Genomic DNA, 23,993 nt, shown 5'->3' with positions numbered 1-23,993 from the left:
AATTCATATAAAATTCAACGAAAATGAAGAGCTGCCACAGATACATAACTTCAGCAGAAAAATATTGACTAAGAGTTAAAACAATTGATAAAACAAAAAATTTTAATTACACACAGAATTCTAATTACACACATGCTTTTTCCTTACACAAAAATATAGTAAATTTGAATTATATATATCACAGTTGTAACAACATTTTAGGTACAATATATTTCGTAATATGCTTCAACAAAGAAATAATGTACATGTTTAAAAAAGTTTATAAAAGCCATCATCGTAGCTCTAGTTTCACCAAAACATTTTTTGGAACCAACTGATTTTGCTTCTCCCTAAAGCCCAAAGGCACCTGCAAAAATTTTAGATATATATAATAGTTATTTAGAGATTCTTTATTACAAGAATTTATTTACATTGAGAATCCTTAATACAGCTACAATTGAATATTTTTTTACTTTTATATCTGATTGTTTTCAAATATTGGGCAAAATTTTGTTTCGCCTAATATTTTTGAAACCAGAGTTAAATTTAACAAAAAAAAAAATACTGGGATTGACAACTTTAATTTTTGAATTGATTTGAGAAAATTTTAATGCAATCTTTTTTCATATATTCTTGTTTTTGAAATTCTTACAGGTTAACATTAAGTGTACAATAAGTTTCTACAAATTTGAAAATATCTTGTATGCAAGACAGTTCAGAAATCTGGACCTGTTTAAAAAAAGTTAAAAGGCAAAAACGGATTAAAGCATTTGAAAGAAAATGTTTCAAAGTTTTTTTTTTTCTACCTCCAATACACTTTTTACTACCATTCTTATTTCTATTCTTTGTAACATCCATGTTACAAACATGACAATAAATACTGTATAGTGATGCAGAGGATGACAATCCTAAAAAGTGTGCATATTTAATTTTGTAGTAAGTAAAAAAAACTTTGAAACTCTCAAATGCTTTAAACTGTCTTAGACGGCTTTTTTAAATATTTTCAGTTATATTTATAATAAGAGCCAGATAGTTTTACTGCATTTCCATCTTTTTTAAAAATTGATTTGTTTACATTGAACTGTTCAATGCCAGTGCAATAGTTTGACGAATCACTCTTCCAGCTTTTTGCTGAGCATTGTAAATATTGTTTATACCTCTATGTCGCCCTAAAAATACAGAAAACCTGCAATTCTAGAATAGGTCTATGTATTATAAAGCAGTAGGATACAAATTGCATCACCTATATACAAAATATGCACCATAATTTTAAATGATGAATGTTAGTTACTGTTCAAGACCATGAAGTCCAATTACACAAATTTTGTTCATAGGATTTGGTAAAATATAAAAAATATTACAAAAACTACAAAAGGACAAAACAGAAAAAGTAGGACATTTTACCAAAAAGTAAGACCAGTGGGAGCCCTGCAGAGTATAGCAAGGGGATGCTATTTGTCTACCTTCACCCTCCCACCTATCCCAATACAATTTTAAAGAAATTGAAATAAAAGGGCATGACCCCCACCATCCACCAAAGAGGCAATAGCGGGTGGGGCGAGAACCTGGAAGTTGGTCCCAGGTTCTGTTTATTGAGTCCACACATGTAATTACCATTTGATTCTCCGATATACATATGGTGAACTGAAGAGTTTTGGTTCAATTGATAACTAATTTTTTAAAAAGTATTAACTACATTAATTTTAGCAAAATATGAGAATTGTGTGTGTGGGAGTTTTAATGTTGACGGAAAAAGTATTACTTTTATAAAGCATTTTGAGGTTTTAGGGCATGAATGTATGCTTTATAGAGCACCCGCTATAATACCTGGCACTGCTCGGGTTTCCTTCAATTTCTGGGAGGATTGAAAAAGTGACAAACCATTATAAAAAGGCAAATAAACTATTATACCTATATTGACAGCATTAAAAGACGTGACAGATCATTGTAAAGGCATATAGCATGCCTGAAATGCATTGCTAGGGAACCAAGTAACCAAAGTAAACATTCTGAAAACTGTTGTTGAGGGCGAGAAACCATTGTTGACTGACAGTTTTTCGTTCATTTGCCAAGCTCTGACAAACTTTTAAAGTAGCCTATCGTTCACATCGGGTCCCCCATTTGGTATATATGCAAAATTTGGCGACGATCAATCTAAAATTGTAGATTTGTATAGAGAACATACACTGACAGAAAACAAAAACTTTGTATATAGATTGTTACTAGTTTTTATATAGTTCTACTAATGATTAAAAAATATTTGAATGGGAAAAAAAAAAAAAAAAGTTTCTGCTGATCTCAAAAATAGAACAGTCTGATTGATCAGGTCAGTCCCATATAGGAACAGAAATAAACCAAATTGTTAGACCTACATCCCGATACAACATGCACTGTATTTTAATGTAAGAAATTAAGAGACATGAAAGACTTCTTAAACCAGAAAAGTCTTAAACAACGGTACTGTAATAACACTGAAAACAAATTCATACCTGCATGTCAGGACTCATTGTCACTTTGAACTTCATCATTATTAGTATAATCATGAGCTTCGCCTCCATCAAGGCAAATCTCATTCCAATACAACTTCTAGGCCCAAGGCCAAATGGTAAGTAAACAAACTGATGACGAGAAGCTCTTGCTTCTGGACTGAATCTGGAATAGAGGAATACAAATATAATGAAATGCGAGCATAAATCATGTCTGCTATACAAGATGCAATATTTTAAAGTTTTAAATTAGTGAAACAATTATGTGCATTTTGTTTTCAGTTGTAATCAACTGAGCACAAGTGCACTAACTATGCCAGATTTATAAGAGAACCTAAGTTCAATTCATGGAGAACTTTTCTTTCCAAAATGAATGACCATAACATCTATAGTCTTTTCTAGATGATTTGTGGAATTCCAGAAAAACGAAAAAAAAAAAAAAGATTAGGTACATGCCTGTCAGGATCAAACAAATCTGGCTCGGGATACCACTCCGGATCATTATGTATACAGTAGAATGGGATGCTGACCAACTGGCCTTTCTTTAACGTTATTCCTAAATCTTGTATCACATAATCAGTCTCTGCTCTGCGATCCATTCTGCATGAAAAGAAAATATTTAGATTCATGTTTCAGCCAATCACAAGCCTCAAAACGTTTATTTCTGCTTACAAGGAGGGAAGTGATTAACAAATTGTTGACTGGTCACAAGTTAATTTATATATATGTAGTTAACTTTACTATAGTGTATAGCAAGGTACGCCAATTTAAATCAGCTTGATTTAAAAATCACTATTTTTTTGTTAAAAAATCATTGATTTGAATCTTTTTTTTTTTTTACATATTTTAAAATGATATTAAAGTAACTGGTTTGGTATGCATGTTACTGATATGTGGTAAATTTAATGATTAAAAGAAATAGCCTACAGAAGATTTTTCGGAGGCAAATATAGACTTTGAAATGAGAGCCCTCATGAACAAAATCAATTTTCTCCACAATAATTTGAGCTCAACAACCTTTCCTGTTACATAAACAGATTTTTGGTGTTCGTAGTTCATTTGTAATTTATTCATTAATGATGAATTAAATTTGAGCGATTAGAAGAAAAAGAAAATCCTTAAGAATGCATATTTTCATGACCTAATAAGATTTGCTTTGATTAATAAGCAGTCAAATTTTGATTTTAAAAAAAGCCACAATTTTTTTTCATACCCTGGTACATAGTACCGGTATAATACCAGTGATTAGCCAACAATGTTAAAAGGCTGCCAACAGAAGAAATAACCATTGAATCTTGTAAGTTAAAAAAAAAAGTCTTCCGAGGACCTTTGGAATGTCCCTTGTAACTCAAAATCTATTTTGATACGAGAGAGAGAGAATTTTCTGTAAGTAACAGACATGCCAATTTTTAAAATACAGAAACCAGCAGATTTTCCCCCAGAGACCTATGAAGAAAAAGGTAGTCGCTGCTTTGTCATAGCCAAGTCAATAAATTTTGATTACTTTTGTAAAAACCCAATCATGGGGAGGGGGGGTCAGTACATAAGTGACCAGTCACACAGAAGTCTAATTGTTTACTAAAACAAAAAATTCTAGAGAGTAAGAAGCTGAATAAGTAGAGTTAATTGTGAAGTTACTGGTACGCTCTGTCAAAACATATTTTTGTGTTGCCAAGTCACATACACATTTCTGCCTTAAGGCTATGAGCCAACTCTAAAAGATAATTTAAAAATATATATTTCACATAGCATTGCTAAACAGGTCAAGACCAGAGTAACAACCAGGTGGAAGCACATGATCTTTTTAGGGACAAATAGAAAGAATTTAGAATTGTTTTACAATATGTTTCGTTGTTTAAATTAAATTTTTTCAAATTTATTCACTTTTCATCGCTACTAATATGTTCATTTTTTTTAATCTATTACTATTTGATAATTCAGCTATGGTCAGTCACGAGTCCATCTCTAAAAAAAAAGTAGCTAGCTTGAAATCAGTTTCCCCCGACTTCCATTATCCCCGTCCATGCTCAGAAGAAAAACAAATTTTTCCTGAACAGTCTCTCCCCACCCCCATAGGATACTGTAATAAATCCATAACTATAACTGCTTCTCCCGGTCCATTCTAATCATTCTACCCAATCAAGAAGGCGAATTGCCCACTTTGCAGATACCCTGCTGTAAATATTCAACAGATGTGGCCCTCTGCAACTGTGATTGGTCATTGATTTGCTGGGTACTCTGGCACATGCTCAACAAGATCTGGAAGCCAAATAGTTAAAACAAGACTGGTTCAATAGGAATCTGTTCAAGTCACTGTTGAGGCAGGACTTTTTCAGCCATTCATGTCCAGAATCTCTCTGAAAAAGTTCAGTCTTACGAGCTTACATAAATTGACACTTAATTAGTACAGTAAAAGTCTCAGATATGGTCACTCCTGTTTTACAGCAAAATGTCCCGGTAAAAACACCTAGTTAAATAATGTATTTTAAACCCTTGTTTAGCAGTCACCCTCAGATATAGTCATGGATATTATCTTCATCATTCGTTCCATTGGACTAAATCCATTGCATGAATACCAATAATTGCAATTTTGGTTTAAATATACTCATTAGATGACAACAAAAGTTTGAACATTTGATGAACTTTAATATTTGGCTACTTTTGAAATTTTGGCCTTAAGTTTGTAAATGTTTTGCAACTGTCTATAGAATCTGAAAAATCATGCATTGCTGGTTTTTTACATTATTCCACACTGTTTAATATGGCCAGCTTTAGTAATAGTTACTCACTGGATTGGAGTTCATACTCTTGTAAATGAATAATATATTGATTAAATAAATTTTCCTGTAAACATGACAAAGTCTGTATCAAGTCTCTCAGATTGAAATACATTTAAAAGGACTTTAAATACTCAGCAAAAAATAACCTAATAAATTAATCAGTTTTTGCAAAAGATGAAAATTCAGTATGTAAACTCTAATACTTTTGCAATTGAGTATCTATATAAATACGGCCAACCCTCTTTCACGAACAATTTATTGTTCCACGAGTATCTGCAAAAGAGGGGTTTTACTCTGTACCAGCTTAATGCTAAATTAATTCTTTAATGAAATATCCAAAAGGAACAATTTAGTTCAAACATTGATCCTGATGGCATGAATTAGACACAAGGATCTAGCTGTCTTGAGTGTTTCATAGATCACCATGGTGCTTCTAAGCAACAAATTAAAGGCTCCTGCATTAGAGTCCATTTAATTAAAATTATCAGAACACTTGAATTTTAAATCTCAATTTATTCTAAAATAATTGTACCTCTAAAAAACAAAAACAAATTTCTATACAAATGTTTCTTTTATGAAACAAAGCAACTTTGTTCCATATAGGCTAATGTGCAGTAAATACATCAAGTATTATCCAGAAGTTCCACTCAAAAATACAAAACAATTCAGATTGTATCTATAGATACATAAAACAATTCAGTTACTCAAACTTTTGAAACTTAGCTAGTACCTGATACATGAAGTATTGAATCTCAAGGCCTCACAACAAATAGCATCCAGGTACTTCATTTCACTTATGTCATCATATGCTGGTTTCTCCTGCAATTGAAGAGTGATTAAAGAAACAGCAGTGAAAAGTTGATATTTGATTTGACATTACAATATACGGGGGGCGGGGGAAGATATTGAATTCTAGAATTGTTAAAAATAGTGTATAATCATATTTGTAAAAGATTGCAATAAACATGGCGAAAACTTATTTGACTTACCATAGTAATTTCAAGCATGGGGAAAGCAATAGGAACAATTTACAACAGAATTGGAGGGGGGGAAAAAAATTTATCAGTACCTGTCCCTTACCAAAAGACTGATTTGCGGAATGTTTAATTTAAGGACATTTTGAGAGCCATGAACTTGTGTAGTATAGTTATACTATGTCTATAGGCAGTACTATAGGCTCTGTAGTATAGGCACTACATCTTTTTCAAAAAAAAAAAATGTGTCACCTTCTCTAAAAACATATTTTCCTACGTATAATCCACAGGTTGCAAGTTAAAACCGGAATTTTTTTAGTGTGGATTATATATCCTGAACCTCAACAGCAACCCCCCCCCCCCCGAGAGATTAGAATGAAAATAAGTTATAGTCCCTGTGTGCTGAAACTAAAATGTAAATTTAGCTCTGGAAAGTCATTTACAAAAAAAAATTTTCAAGTGAGTAATTACTCAGCTTTATGTTAATTCAGTATATAATGACAGGTATAGCAACATCTTTTAAAGGAAAAAAAAAAAACTGATCAGTCGCAATGTGGTGGGTTTGCTGAGTATTAACTCTTAAAAACATTTTAAGCTAAAAGACTAAATCCAATGACTTTCAGTCATTGTACTTACAGGAAAAATGATTTAATCATTATATTGAATTCATTTGCAAGAGCACTAACAGTAAACTTTGTGTAACACTTTTGTAATTTTAATTTTGTATCTATGCAATAATTATGTATTTTCATGACTTTAAATGCATCCCATATTGTCAGAATTACATTCATATTCAAGAACCATTTCAGTTACTGTTAATATTTATACAATTAATACAGTAACCCCCTCCTCATACGTTCACTCCTCTTTTATAGACAATTTTTTTTACCAGAGTGTCTGCAAAAGAGGGGTTTCAATGTATATAAAATTGCTGTTTTGACTACTTATCACTGTTGACAGGTTTTTATTGGCTCAGCTGTCTTTTTTAAGGACTGTACACAAATAGATATATAAAATAGAATGAACCGTATTTTTTTTAAAAATTCACAATAAATAATTGTTAAATGCAATTGTTTTGATAGTTGCAAAATTTTTACAACTTTGAATTTAATTTAAGTTTTGCAATTTGTGAACACCATCATAGGCGATAAATACTTCAAAGTCGAACACCTGTTAATATTGCATTTAAAAATACGTATTTTTTATGAATGACTTTTCACAGAGTCACATTTATATTTCACTAATTAGTAGCTTTAACGCACATTAGATGTACATTTTTAAATAGCTTAAATCATTTGTGTGGAATAAACATGGACTTTTTATAATTATTCACATAACTTCATCATCACAATTTTTTAAAAAACCATAAAATTAGTTTATAAACACGTATAGTTCACAAATCAGGTTTGTGCGAGAAAGTTTCTTTTAATTTTATATATTCTCAAAAAATTCAGAACAAATATGTATAAGCATTTACAATACCTTGTCCTTCAACACATGAATAATTTCTGAATATAGCTTGTTTTGAATATCTTGATGCAAAGCCAAGTTGTACATGGTAACCTGCAGAAGCGATGTGGTAGTCTCGTATCCAGCAAGGAAAAACATCACACACTGAGAGATTAATTCCTCTTCAGTCAAGACTAAGAAAAAACCAAATACAGAATGACTGACGACATATTTTGAATATGAAAACTTGTATTGTATTTACATTCAAATATCGCGACATTGTACATGATCTCGTATACTGGATTCAAAATATAGCTATGTAAAGTCTCAGAAATCTCAGATATAAAACCAAGCTCATTGTATGCAACAAATGAATTTAAAAGAGTAGATAAACTTTGCCCAACACTCAGAAATCGCCAAATAATTCTGACCATGACGTTTGAAGTAAACAGTCATTTTTTCCCGCGGAACAACTGAGAGTCAAGATTTGGTAGCCACCCAAGTGGGATCCTTGGTCAGTGATTAATAGTTATATAATTTTTCCTTTGCAGACCACACCCGCTGCTTGTCAAAAATGTATTGAGAGTTTTGTATTTTCTATATATTTGCTTTATTGGTTGGCAACAAGAATAGTCAGTGTCAAAACATGAAAAATTGACTTACATTTTGGTCTTTGCTGTGACGTATCAGATTTTGATGTTTCACTACCATCAGATTTTTTTGGGACATTTCCTTTCTCTGTAGCATCCAGTAACAACTTTAAGAAATCCACATTGGTCTGAAACGAGTATGTATCAGAATGCTAATTAACAGTGTTAGAAAACTAAGATTAAAAAGGAACCATTCTGTTTCTGTGAAGCAGATTATACCCAAAAATATGAAAATCGTAAAAAATCTGCATACATATCGTTACATTAAGAATTATGTAAACCACTAGTTTCACCGACTTCCTTACTAATCATGCATCACACCGCACCAGAGGAAGGCATGAATGACCAGTTGACTTTGTTATGCTCAGGTGCCTCTGTTAAAGACTATACATTTTTTAAATAGCACTAACATTATTCTTAAACCAACAATTTTCCTTGAAAAAAACATCATTAAAATAAAACTGCAACTATACACCCTTATTCACCCTTTGTAATAAAATATTGAATACATTTCTTAAAACTAAAACGATTATTTTGCCTATACATAGGGCTAGAAACTCAACCCTTTAAGCAGTTTTAAAAATTTCACTGATCATCTGCATAATAGCTTGCCCAGTGAGAAATAAGGCATTTTACAGAAGGTTTGGTTATCTTTTCTAATTAGGGGCCGTTCAAGTATTAAGTCATCATCGATGGGGAGGAGGGGGTTTCCGATTTGCTGACTTTTGATGACAGGGGGGGGGGGGTTGGATAATGCTTACGTCAACCATTTATGAAAATATGAGTTTGATTCAGAGGGGCAGAGCTGATGACGAAATTTTGCTGACGGGGGGGGGGGGGTCAAAAATGGCTAAAAATTTACTTTTATAATACTTGAACGGCCCCTTATGTGCAGGTGATTTTTCATCTCCAACACCACGACTTATAAAAAAAACCCAAAGAGATACTTTTTATTTCACCCACACTGTATACATATTCCAGCATTTCTCCCAAAAGGGAAGGGGATGCAGGACTTATAATTTGAACCATCTTTGTTATCGAAACATGAATAGCTGTATAAAAGACTGAATATAAAGTCTCGCCAACCTGTCAAACATGTTTTCTAATAAAATTATCTAGGCCAGTGGTTCCAAACCTTTTTGGGCCATGCCCCACCACAGCATCTGAAATCCTCGTTCCCCACCCCCCCCCTTTTCCAGGAGATGCCCCTCCCCATAAGTTCCTTATATTTGAAAAAAAATGTACAAGAGAGCCACTATTTTTTGCGTTGCTAAAAGTGGCCTTCATTTTATTAGCGCATGGAGGTCCGTGGACCTTGTCCTACTGACTTAAATTTTCTACGGAACACAAAACATTAAAAACCTTTAGTCAAACCACCCTTCCACTGAAAAATTAAAAAAGCCATCCAGAGATTGTTTAAAAATTTAAACATGATGGGAATTTGAAAGGTTCAAAGCCTTCATGGAAAAACTCAAATGCCCTATTTAAAAACTGAATTGCCTCCTTGTAAGGAATAGGCCCAAGTTGGAATCATCGAACAAGGCTTTTCATTACCAAAATAGGTTTTTCAATGAGGCAAAGTATTTGATTGCTATTTCAAAAAGAATAAAATTAGAAGAGACATTTTATAATTGCTGTAATACAAGATGCACAAGCCTCAAGTTGATTGCTGCTGGGAGAGTCAAGCAGATGTAAAGATAACTGCACTGATCAAAATTCTATCATAGATACCTTATTAACAAATCTCATCATCACATTTTAGAAGTGTATTTTTATTTTAGTCCTTTAAATATCTGTCAAGTCTTATCAAAAGTTAATTTCTTGAATTTACTAAAATGAAACAAACTTGTAAAATGAAAGAATGCTTGTTGTGCATGCATTTACATATATAAATACCTCATTTTCTTTGTTTTTCCTTTCTTTCAAAACATCAATAATAAATTCTTTGAAGAATTCATTTGATTTTGGGTTAATCATACGAATACGGAACAACTTCATCGCAGACGGAAACAGAACTGAAACAAATTAATCAAATACATTCACAAGACAATCAATGCTGTTTTGTGTATTAAAATTTTTCACGAATAGATGGCAACTTTTAGTGTACAGTACAACCTTGATTGTCACGCAACATGGATTAACCGTGCACGGAAATTTTAATTTCATGTTAGTTTCTTTATCAGTATTGGTTTCCCCCCCCCCCCCATTGGTAACATAAGATGTCGTGAAGGTTTTGGTTATGAAAAAACAAACATTTCCGTTTCGTAGAAAACTAGTTTACTCTTTTAAAGAACACATCCCCATTTATCAGAAGCATAATGTCAATGTATTAAAACAGTCACACCCCCCCACACCAATATATGCACACCCACACATAAGAGCAAGACATAAGACATATCCCTCGGGTGATCTGCATTTAAAGATGAACAGAGCCAATTACAGTCGGTGCCGGGAAAAACCTCATGTATAAGTTACATTTCAGGCATTGCTTTTTATTTAATAGCCGAAAGACAAGGCACAAAGATTCTATCAATACAGCCCAGTATAAAAATATTTTTTGTGGCTACATAACTACTTTACCGCACACCAACACCGGTCATATATTGCCATATAACAATTTCTAATCAGTGTATCTGGATGGGAAATGAAATTTCCATCCAGTGGTGGTCGCCCCAGGCTCAATAGGTAAAGAACTTGCTTCTGACGTCCTATGCCTGGACTTGAAACCATGAACCTTGACTGTAACCTTCATTTAGTAGAAGATGAACACCTTACCACTGCGCAACTCTGGCGCAATGGCTATATATAATTGTGGAAATAATTTTAATATATTTTTCACATGAATATTATGATATATAGACTACACTGGATAATATATTTTACCTGTTTAAAATAACTAACACCTTTTTTTTTATACAATTTTATTTTAAAATATTTTTCCCCTTTGGGTAATTTAACCACATTTTTCAGTTATCTGTGTTCCCTTTCCCCCACCATTAGCTCAGATAAAAGGTTGTACTGTACTTGAAAATTTACATCACAAGTTTTTGGTATTTCCGGATTAAAAAAAAAAAAGTCATTAAAAACCTACCTGGTAATATTGACCTCAGTGAGAAGCCAGATGCAAAAAATGCTTGGGCATTAATTACAAATGGATTATCTGGAGTTTCTAAGCTGCTGATTTTTGTTCCAAAAGCACATATTGCAATGACATCTAGTACATATCCTCCAAATACCCTGTTTGAAAAGATTATACACAGATGTGTTTATCACAATTCAATTAATATTTTAGTTTGTTTCATTTTCACAAGCTCTTGCAGTTTTTTTATACAAAGTTATTGTCGCCATTAAAATATAGTAAAACTGGTCAGACACCTATGGTTCCATTAAAATCTGTCCAAGATATAGAGGTACAGAATTGTTAATATTCTGTGTTATAGGATTATGGTTGGTTCATTCAGAACAGTCCAATATAGTGAGGTGTCGGTGTCCAGGATATAGAGGGTGCTCAAATTGACAGGCTTTATTATATAAAATATAGATAAAGTGAAACTTTGTTTTATGAAGCTCTGCAGATCAAGGAAAAAATATCTTTGTAGAAAAGGTTAGTTATATCGAGAGGTAGCGTTATCACAATGCCATCAAATCTATGCTGTTGGTTGTTAGCATCTCTTCTGAATTAGTGTTGTTCGTACTACCATAAAATATATTTATCAGTATTTATTCGCAACAAAAAATAGTAATTGATTAATGATGTTCAGTTACTTCACAGTGTTAAATAGTTTATTATATCGCACTTCTGTATACTACCCGTAAAGTATATTCACCGCAACTTCATTTACACTTTCGAACGGTAGAAGATACAAAATTTTGATGCTATTAAATACCTTTAAAAGAACTAACACTGATGAGGAATTTAAAAATATATCAAAAGGTTATTCCGAGTGAAACAATGTTGTAGTGGAATATAAAAGGGGTACATTACGCTATAAGCAATTACAAACAGGGTTTGAAACAGTATCGTTGTAGAGGGATTTATCATTGTAGCAATGTTTCACTATCAAAATAAAAAAGCACTGAAGTATTTAAATAGATTTAAATTTTTGTGTTTTAACTCGTGGTTTATATCAGGAAGTGTTTGCAGGTCTTTAAAGGACAAGGAAACATTTGAATACAACAGCTGAAACATAGCTGAAAAGAATAAGACTGAGTATCCTTTATTAATCTTTGCTTATCCTTGACAAAAAAGAATGACAAAAAAATTTAAATTAGGAATTTCTGTGGCTGGCATTGGTTAAATTCAACTTAACTGGAGAAATTTATCATATTACATACCAAGTTAAAAGTGATAAATCCTACGATTATCCAATTGCCAGTTTCATTCTAAAAATGTGATAATTCAATGAATATGCATAAGTCACTGGTTATGTATAATCAACTATTTTATAAATGAATAAGATATATTGGCCATTACATAGGCTTGATCAATGCGCGATTTTGGTGTAATTCTTGTCTCAATAAATATTATGGGCAATCATTAAAATGTGTATGAAAAAATTACAAGACAAAACAAATTACAAAAAACCTTGGTTGCATTTTCTCCACTCTTAATTTTATATAGTAAAATAATGCGTGTGTGTATCATGTGCAGGCAAAATTGATATTTCAGCACCATTTTTCTATATCGAACTCACTTCATATATAAATGGAATTATACATAATCAGTAAAAATGATAAATTTAAAATTAAACTTACCAAGACAAATGGTAATTATCTAATTATTAGAGATGATGTATATTTAACAAACACTACCAATTTATCACATTTAACCATAACATATATACTTGTATATATGCACACGTATAAAATAGATTTATTACCTTCCTAAATCGACAGAATCTCCGGCTGTCTCGATTTCTGAGAGAATAGAAATTATTTTGTTGGCACAACCATTAACTTTATCAAACATCTGCAATTAGAAATATAAATGGTTTGTAGATAATTATCCTATAATGAATTTTTCCCAGCTTTTGAAAAAAAAAAAAAGAAATTAAAAAAGTATTTACATGACGAAGTTTTGCAGCAGTGAATGATGGTGTGAGAATATGTCTTACACGTCTCCAATCATCACCACTGAGCATAGACAAGTTGTTGTCAGTCACTGGGTCACCAAACTGACAATCCTTGAAAATTTAAAAAAAAAAAACCCCAAATCAAAACAAAAAAATATTAGGTGATTAAAGTATTTCAAAATGAGCCTTTCGATTTTAAAATTGCATTTGCTTATTCAAACAATTTCAACTCACTCTTCGATTTTGAAAGATGTGTGAATCTTTAACCAATACGTTTCTTAGGATATCTGGATCACCAACTGTGAGTACAGGTATAGATCCATCATAACGACTAGAAATTAAAAAAGGAATGCAAGATAGCATATATAGTTCATAACTTTCAAAAGAATTGGACCATTTTGAATTTTAAATAGTTTCTTTGACTCTATTCTAAATCAAACCCAATATAATATGCAAGGGTGTAGCGAGTGAGGGGCTTGAGGGTCTGGTTCCTTCCCCCCCCCCCCCCGAAATGTGAGAAAAAAAATGCCAGAAAAAGAAAAAAAAGATGGCCAAATCTATTGTTCTATCACTTTGGTCCCCCATGAAATGAAAGTGGTCCCCCAAACGAAATTTCTGGCTATGCCCTTGATAGTACGATTATAATTATGTTTAAATCACATGCATTCTAGTTACAGCTTCAATATTTGAAGAGCGAGCGCGTGTGTTATTGTGTTGATATTGACAGTGTTAAGAGTGCTCACTGCACTTTCCAGAATAGATTCAGAAATCGAAATCTCCTATATAAAAGATCAAGGAAATGTTTTAGACTGGGAGATTAACAATGCCTCTAGTTATTAATATCTTTACAACAGGCCAAATTTAATTTACACAGCAGAGCTTGCTTTCAACCAATGGTGATCAAACTTTTGCCAACAGCAACTCCTTTCATAATGCCAGAGGTTATCCACAGTATCAACGGCATTAACTTGCTATTCAATGAGAGGCCAGGATTAAGTTAAGTATTTTGATTTGATTATTCACGGGTCCCCAGATTGGTATGAAAAAGAACCATCACTTATAGTATTAAACAAGCACACGTCAATAGTCAGCTTGCCACAACAACCTTGAAGAAAGCATGTTTTTGGTGTTGTGCTATGTACGCTTTAGAAACCACTGCTTTAAACCAGATGGAACTTCGAATCATGAGCAACGTTCAAAATCTCCACTCGGGGATGAATTATATCTTGTAACAGTTTTGTTTTCAAGAGAAAAAAACAATGCATTTTATATCAAGGAGTAGAAAACAATTTTACTCAAACACAGGCATTCACTTTGATTATAGAACTCATTTTCTTACCCATATACTCGCCCATACTTCTCATATAGCTCTTTTTCCTGCAAGTGCAAAGGCTGTAATAGAAGGGGAAAAAACCATTAACAAGAAACCATGAAAAATGTTCAGCAATTTAGATAGGACTTTAATTACACCCAGGGATAAAAAATGATAATTGCAATAACTAATCATGAGGTCACTAGTCTGGTGTGAAACAGATGATCAGATACTCACTTTTTGTTTGTGCAATACATGTTGCTAGTCTTGTGTATGGGATATTGCGATACAATATCCCATACACATCTATTAGAAGTTCAGAAAACCACTTGAAGACATTACATAGAACGACTGATGTAGATGGACCTTCAAGGCCATAAATTTATACACTATTCTGACGTGAGATCACATCTCAGTAATATGTAGCAACCGGTGTCAATCTTTGCCGAGAAAACTATAAAGTTGTTATTACAGACTGAGAAAACTTTATAGTTTTCTCAGTCTGTAATAAGAACTTTAGAGAAAACTTTGAAAATAACAACTCAGCAATTCAGCAAAGAATTTATTGCACATTATCCCATTTAACCTTTAAGCAGTTTTTAAAAATTTCTTTAGTCTGCATTGTATCTGCTGGAGTTAAAAATCATTAAACCTTCTAGAAATTGCCACTTATTTTCAAGAATATTTTTTTATCACAAAGCTGATAATTCCCCCCCCCCCCTCCCAACAAAATAAAAATAAAACAAGGAAGAAAAAAAAAATTATACTTTTCTGTTAACTAGCTTAATTCTATACCCTTGAAGAGAGAAGAAAAATGTTTTCCCCCTTCTGTTATCAGACTTTGAACAAAAGCTGACCCCCCCCCCCCCCGGCAGCTGATTGACAGAACAGAGGAAAGGAAAACATGTCATCAGGAGAAAAAACCTGTCTGGGCTCAGGGTTGCCGAAATAAGAGCATTTAAGAACCTAGATGTATTTTGGGAATTCCAGAATACATCTGATCAAGTGAGACGAGGTATTCCTACTGCAATTTTTAAAGTCTGGCGTTTAAAACAGACTGATACACATAATTATTCACTGCATGTAACAAACTTTATTCCATCAAGAGACTTTCTTTTGATAAATTTTCTACACATCTCCAATTTGAAAAAATGGATGGAGATGGCTGAAAAAAAAAAAGAAGTCTCTGCAGAGAACGGAGGCTTCTTTAACACTATACTTACACATGAAAATCTGAACATTTATTATGACATGAATGTCGCTCTCCACTTGTATTAACAAGATATACGGAAGACTGGATGTTGTGAAGATATTTATTATTTCAGATGTTAATTTTTTAAGGAAGGAAAAAACTCATCTCTGCCTCTCGTCCGGCAATCGAGGGACCCGGGTTCGACTCCCGGTAGAGGCAGAGATGAGTTTTTTCCTTCCTTAAAAAATTAACATCTGAAATAATAAATATCTTCACAACATCCAGTCTTCCGTATATCTTGTATGAACATTTATTACCTACACTTCAAAATATAAAAGACATGGCAGCATTAGCAAGAAAGCAGTGCCCGAGTGGCATGACGGTAAGATGCTCGTCTACCATCGTGAAGGTTGTTGTCAGGGTCCCGGGTTCGAACCCAAGGGAGGAGGATATTGATAAGATATTTTCCCTAACGAACTCGAGGCAACCACCGATAGACAGCGCCTTCATTTCCAACCTATCTCACTAATGGCAGTAAATTGCACTATAGCGATATGGCCAGAGTTAGTGTTTGGTGAAGTAGCATTAGCAAAAAAACAAGTACCATTCCAAAATCTTAAAACATGTTAAATACTTACTTCCAAGGAATGATCGCATCTTCGAGCAATATACTCTGGGTGACAAACGATAATAAAACTAACTTTATCAAACTCAGTACAACATTCAATATCACTACTTCTTACATCATTCCTCTATCAATCAATACCACCATCTTACTGTTCTATCTACATTCCCCAAAAATTAGTGCTCAAGCACAGAGTCACGATACATTTCTTTGTTTTAAGCAGCTGCTCGATAGATTCCTAGAGGCCACACATAAAAATCTTCACGAGTGACCTGTGGCATCACAGTTCAACACAGATTTCTGGCATGTAATAAGACACTATATAAAATTCTTCCTCTTGCCAACTCTGATAAAACTTAAATTTAGAGATCTTTTATCGATATTTCAATAGCCAAAAATAATTGCTCGTCTATTCAAGTGCCTCAGTTAATAGGTCTCAAGTCAAATATAACTATAACTATAGGTATATTAATTATTACCTAGTTTATACTGTGCAAGATCTCTTTTTGAAACCATGGTCCCAGAACCTCTCAACAGTACCATGCACAACTGCTATAACTTATGCAGCAGAACCTCATTAAGGGACAACCTCACAATTGCCCAGAGACCAAAATTTTACTGCCAGTCAAATATAGTTGTATTATGTAGCAAAAACAAAAAAAAAAGTTGTTTTTTTAATGAAATCTTCAAACAGCAAATCACATTTGCAATGACAATGAATCTGGCGTATTCTACCCGATATTACCAAGTAAAACTTCAGCTACAAAATTTAGACCTACAACTTTTTCCTTGTAATGGGATGATCACAATAACACATGGGGAAAAGGGGTTATACCCCAAGCAGCAACTGTATTTAACAAAACTGAAAAATAAATAAGAACGTACATACTTTCGTACACATAGAGATGAACTTTCTCCAAGATGGATTAAAGCATACTATTCTTTGCTTCTCCCAATAATCAGAATAGGTGCCAAGATGCCTGAAATTAGTTCAGGAATACAATTCAAATCGTTTATATATAAATCATGTAAAGTCGGAAATCGACATTGACAATACATAGCAATAAAAAACTTTCAAAGAATTTTCATACATTAAAAATAAAGGTTCTCTCCTATACAACTTATACATTCAATAAGGATAAAATTGTAATTCAGTGGAATCTTATTCCACTGGAAGAAGAAGAAAAAAAAAAAAAAAAAGAATTTCGATGGCTATTGCCAAATGTGTGTGGAAAAAGTGTTGCAAGCATATTTACAATGGCAGAGGGGATAGAGAAAGCTGAATATAGGGAAATACACAGTCGGTCATGGGGATAAAAATGTAAAAAAAATCTGGACTATAATTGGAAAAGGTTAGCAAAATTCGGGCAGCCATCAGGGGTGAAACCATAAATCCACCTTGTAAGGTGACCAAAAATGAGAGGGAAAATATAGCAACATAAAAATTGAATCATATGGTAGAAGACTTGCAATGAAGGAAGGAATAAGCTATATGTTTCACTAGCGGCTAAAAATCCGACATTCCCTGGTGAACTTGGCCAATCACAGAGGAGCGGGAGTGAGTTACTCTCGAACCGGTCGTTACTTCGTGTACAATACTTCGGAAACTGTTCGGAACTTACAATGCGCAAGCGCGTTCTCGTAATTTTGTAATATTCTGCGCTCTTTTCTCATTTTTTTCCGGCTCTCATCTTTATTTTTTTCCATCAATATTTTCTACATAGTTCTCTTTTTTTCATCAATTTTCTGTTGGTTTGGGTTCATGTATTTGAGGTTAATTGATTTTTCTTTTATAATTATTTTTCCTACATTGTGTATTATTCTGTTTTTATTTTTCCTGCATTAAATACATTTTCCTGTTATTATTTTTCCTACATTACGTATATTTTTTTATTTTTCCTACATTAAAAGTACATTTTCCTGTAATTTTTCCTACATTGTGTATTTTCCTTTGTTATATGTACCTTTCTGTTCTTATTTTTCCTGCATATTAAGTACATTTTCTTGTAATTATATTTTCTACAGTAAGTATACTTTCCTGCAAAGAAGGATAAAAAATCTGAAAATCCTCTCCTTGAGAAAATTCTACGTACACCTATGCTTTCCTGTAATTAACTATATGTTTAATTTCTGTCCACCCCTTTTAAATATGAATCAATAGAATTAAAGAAATCTTTGGGATGAAATAAAATAGAATTTACAATGCCTAAGTCTCTTCGCGCATGCCGTTTCCATGATTTATTCAATGTGGGGGAAAAAAAAGGAACTAAAAAAATGATAAATCTGCCTAAATTCATTAACATTCGAGCACTTTCAAAGTGGTTTACTACAATTTCTGCTTGTATCGCTGAACTCTTGTGACAAGCTTATGACTTTTGAATTTAGAAAACTAATCATTTCCACAACCCTTAAGGTATTTCTTGACTTGGTACACACTGTGGATACAACACATCCTCAGACCAATATTTTGGGATTAGCTCATGATTATAGTGGTAAGTTATTAAAAGTTGTTTTAGCCCCACTGTTTGGGATGGTCAGCTCAAGTTGGTTTTTCAATTTTAAGGTGCAAATCTAAGCCAAACTCCCATTTAACACTTTAAGTGGTTTTTGAAATTTTCCTGATCAGCATTTGAAATTGCCACATTTGGAATTGCAAAACCTTGCCATTATGTGTGTGACTTTCTATGAAGCGAACCCTTTTTGTATTTTTTATATTTCTCTTTTTTTCTCGCTTCTTCTTCTTATCGGACCTAGAACAATAGCTAACTCTGCCCACTAACAGTTGATTGGTTGGAGGGGAATGGAAAACATTTTATTGTAAAAACAGTTTCACTGCATTTTTATAGAAGACAAAATATTTCGGGTGACAGAAATAAAGCAGATCAGGTTTGACAAGATATCTCACTAGATTGCCACTGAAAGGGTAAAAAAAGTCTCTTTGGCCAGAGCAACATGGTCTATGATACTAAAAATTTAATTCATGATCATGTTCATTTTTAATATTGTTGAATCGTGTCTGCAATGTCTTAATGATGGCCTTATCCTCTCGGCTGTTAGAATAATTGTTTATTCTACAGTTTATATCTGTTTATCTTCAATGTTATAGAATGTCTGATCTCATATTGATTTTGATGGTCTGATCCTCTCTGCTATATCAAGAAATTGCTTATTCTATAATGTATAAAAATTCAAAACACCACATACATCTGCACAGTATTACAGAATACTTTGAAAAATAGCATTTTCAATCTATGGAAATACAAGCAGCAATTAAAAAAAAAATTTTAATTTCAAAATATATAAAATCGTGTTTATTTCTAATTGCCTTTGAGACTATGACATAGTGCGTGCAACTTTGTTTATTTATGTTAAACATCATTCAATAACATATGACTTAATAAAAAATTTTGTGTTCAAAAATTTTTTCCCTCTCAGTGTGTATAATTATTTGTACATTTCTATTATTCTCAGAACCGTTCAAATATTACGTAAGCACCAATAGGGAAAAATAAGGTTTTATATTTGCTTTTAATAACAAGGAAGGGAGGGATTGGAATGAAGATTATCTAAGCATTTGGATGAGAACATATTGGCATGGCTTTATTCAAATCGGGTTTGAAGAAAATTGAATATATCAGTTTATCGAGGATATATAACTACAGTACCTTGGCTAACAATTTTTTTTTTCTGCCTTGGCTAACAGATGCGATTAATGAACATTTTCTTTGATACAAATGCAAGCAATGACATAAATCAGCTGCATCATGAGATGAATTTAAGCTAATCATTGTCAGAATGTCACTTGACCATTGATTTACTCACATCCCTTTTTTGTAATCTTTTCCCCAGATGTACCAAAACACAAATGGATGGGGGACACCTACACACTCGATTGTGTTAACACTGGCTTAAGCAGAATAAAGCTGGTGTTTGTGTGCATAGTTTAAAATAAAAAGATCTGTATCTTATACTCCTATAAATTCCCATTTATAGCTCCCAAAGCTATTATTCATTTTAGCGTTTGGTCAGTTTTCATCGTCTTTATAACATTCCTTGGTATTTTAAATTTTGAGCCATACCTGGAATAAATCAAACAATATTCCATAGAAACTTATGGGAAATTGTGTTTCAACAAACAAAAGTGATTCTGGAGCAAATTTCTTCATGCAGTACTGTATCCTCATTCAGAGCCTCAACTAGAAACTTTGTCACGCAGGCAAGCCGGAATTTTGGCATCCCTTGCATGTAGAGGAAGCAGTTAAAGAGTGAATTTGGCGCCCCTTCTGGTTCAGCACCCTGGGCACCAGACCCAACTGTCTCCCCCCAGTTGCAGCCCTGTCCTCATTTCCAACCAAATCTAATACAGTATCTCATACTACTAAAGACATAATTACCAAAAATTTCCTGTTAATTGAGCATTCATCGCACTGATATAGATTTTTAATAGAATCATTTTTCATCCTTTTAATCAAAGCATTGATATGTGATTTGGAAAATGATGCATCAGTACTTGGACCAGATTTTGACCACATTTGACATTTTAATGAAATGAAACTCACAGGAAACTTAGATATGCTACACATATTAGTAAACAGCTCAGCAAACCATGCATTGAAGATTATTGTATAGATCAAAGGGGTTTTGAAACCAACTTGATCGATGCTCTTCTGGGCATTCAAAATGTACGTGCACTATTAAGGAATCAAAAAGTTATTTTTTTAGTTTTGCTGGCAAGATGTCAGTAAAATATTATAAAGCACAATGGCAATTGATGGTTGTTTTGTTGATTCGTAGAGGTGCTCACCTCAGCAGCATGTCTTTAAATCCTGATCTATTCTACTAGGTTGCTTCAGATCAACAAGAGAAGTAAAGAGTGGGGGGGGGGCCTTACACAGGACCTACCTTTAAAGTGGGGGGGGGGGGTAAAATATTTCCACTCATCACAAGCTTTCAAAAAACATTTTAAATTTACAGAAATTAATGAAAACAGTACAGATATTTTTATACAATGTTTCATTAAAATTATTTGAATTTAAATTTTTAAATTCAATTTTTATCTCTTGGAGGTCACGAGGGGAGAATCATACAATATATTATTATATCCCCCACCCGCGTATCTCTCGAGAATGGGGAGGGCAGCCGAAGCCCCCTTGGTTAATAACGGTACTAATCTAGAAGGTTTTGGTCCAGTTTACTTGAATTTGCTGACAAGTGGGGTTGGGGAGGGGTAAAAACCCATAAAATTTTGCTTAAGTAATACTTGAACGGTCTATGGTTACGGCCCAACCACTAACCTTCTGAAACTATTTTAACTTTTCTCCAGCTCGGAAGGTTTCAATCTGTTGTTTACATTTCGTTACAGTGTTTACGCCGCAAAATTTACGGTTCGAGAGTAACTCATTCCCGCTCATCTGTGATTGGTCGAGTTCACTAGGGAATGTCGGATTTTTAGCCGCTAGTTATGTTTCAAAGTGGAGGGAAAAAAAAAAATCCCCAAGAAAAACATCCGGAAACCTGAAAAAAGGCAAATTTTCCAAAACGTACGAGGATGTTTGAAAATTAAATCAAAAAAGGAAACACATCCTCTTAAGGTAAGACAGTTGGTAACCTATACCAAACTATAAATGCCTACTTACCAAATTGCGTCTTAACTATCTAAATTTTCAACCAGATCTCATTTGCACGAGGCCACTAGCTGTGCCCATGCATTAAGACAGCACCGACTCACTTTAGGTGCATCTCAATCAGTAAATAGCCCATGGCGATAGACCCGAGTCTTCTTGTGCTTGGTTTGAAAAAAAACCACATCCAACAACAAATATGTTAGAGACATGCATATAAACACACAACACATTCCTGCATGTACAGATTCATTCAAAATTCTGCTGGGAGAATACGTATGAAGTGCATATACAGTTAGGTAGTAACGCCACTGTGGTGGTTGAGTGGTCATAGTGACGGACTCATCGCAGGGACCGGAGTTCAAGCCACACCGTCGCTACAGTGGCGATTGGCTGAAGTTGGTTTTTCTCCAACAGTTGCGAGGTGCAAATGTGAGAAAATCTCCCCGTTCAAAAGCCTCGCCGCAGAGAGCAACAGGCTTACAAACAGTACAAGTATTCAGTCATTACACTTCCCTTTTGAAATATAGGTGGCAGCAGTGAAAAATCAAACACAAGATACACACTCGGTCTAGGTGCTTACACTTCCGACACAACTCACAGGGTAGTAATTTGCTCATTGGCGATAGACCCAAGTTGTGCTCAGTCAGAAAGAAAGATTTGGTAGTAGGAGAGGGTACCACAAGTGTGCCCGAGAGACCAAATTTTGGCGAGTACTCTGTGAGCAAACAACCTTGATGCAACAAACGATTTAACATCCTAGACCCCGAGCTCTGCCTGTCTCCCTTGTGGGAAGCGGGGTCATGCTTTGCTGTATCAACAGGAAACTGCGATCATAACTTGAAATGTTTCACTCAATAGCCATCGAAATTTCATTCTTAAGCGGAATAAAACAATACTTAATACCCTCTCCACTTATTATAATACATAATAACCCTGGCAATGATAAACAGGCAATATAGAAAATTTCAATCTAAAAGCACATAAAGAAAAATACGCATATTTTTCACTTACTTGCGTATAAGATACGCAATATACGTAAATCCGGCCACTGCCACCAAAATAATTACTGAATATCCACTCATTTCCATTATTAAGCCGGATAATGTACTCGTTTTAACACAGAAATAGGAAATGAACGTCCTGCTCCGCTCACATTGTTTTTTTTTTGTTATCTTCGTTTCGAAAAACAGGACGGGCTGTGCAATATATACGGCCTTGACTCCTATTACGCTGATCGGATGATAATTTGAATATTTCTCCGATTAACTTTCAAAAAACAATGTTTCGATTTAAAAAATTAAGATATAAAATTCAGAGGAGAAAAGACATTTTCCAGTAAATGTTTAGTTTATTACATTTTTATCGCATTAATTTTAGATCAAAATTGTTTTCCAGAGAGAGAGAGAGAAAGATGTTAAACAAACCTGACCATATTACCCGACTTTTACATTACCATATTTTCCCCCCTCATTTTCCGTCACCCTCAGAGGCGGATTTATGGTTTCATCCCTCTGTAGGCTACACGAATTTTGCCAAACTTCTCCCAGTATAGATATTTTTTACCACTCATTCCCCCGATTGTCCACCTGTGGATTCACCTATATCCAGAGGCGGATTTAACCTCGGGCACCCCGACTTCTAAAGGGCCCCCAAAAACCAAAACTCCGCACTTTTTTCTAATTTAAGGGGCCCAATATTTTCTTTTGCACCCGGGGCCTAGGCGGACTTCAATCCGCTACTGCCTATATCCCGTTTTGCTCTATCCCCCCCCCATGGCCTCCGCATCCTTGAGCAGGGCCCCTAGACTGGGATCTTTTGAGCCCCCCCCCCCGACCATACGTTCACGGGCC

The 23,993-nt window shown here is 33.9% G+C and overlaps 1 protein-coding gene across 1 annotated transcript; it reads right to left on the bottom strand.

Annotated features, from left to right (window-relative positions):
* Nucleotides 1-81: 81 nt before the first annotated feature.
* On the bottom strand, nucleotides 82-23,332 carry LOC149082138 (cytochrome P450 3A5-like). Its single transcript, XM_089235639.1, has 14 exons — nucleotides 23,155-23,332; nucleotides 17,409-17,499; nucleotides 14,730-14,782; nucleotides 13,625-13,721; nucleotides 13,385-13,501; nucleotides 13,199-13,287; nucleotides 11,410-11,555; nucleotides 10,215-10,333; nucleotides 8,332-8,446; nucleotides 7,702-7,862; nucleotides 5,976-6,064; nucleotides 2,922-3,065; nucleotides 2,469-2,631; nucleotides 82-346 (listed from the first exon to the last, which is right to left on the bottom strand). Exons 1-14 carry the CDS (start codon nucleotides 23,229-23,231, stop codon nucleotides 272-274), a joined length of 1,536 nt encoding a protein of 511 aa, XP_089091765.1. The 5' UTR covers nucleotides 23,232-23,332; the 3' UTR covers nucleotides 82-271.
* Nucleotides 23,333-23,993: the final 661 nt, after the last annotated feature.

This window comes from Pholcus phalangioides, unplaced genomic scaffold, assembly GCF_987345545.1.
Source record: "Pholcus phalangioides strain wild (caught in Gottingen) unplaced genomic scaffold, Ppha-v1.0 ptg000009l_1, whole genome shotgun sequence".
Classification (NCBI taxonomy): domain Eukaryota; kingdom Metazoa; phylum Arthropoda; class Arachnida; order Araneae; family Pholcidae; genus Pholcus; species Pholcus phalangioides.
This window is presented reverse-complemented; position numbering and strand designations above follow the sequence as displayed.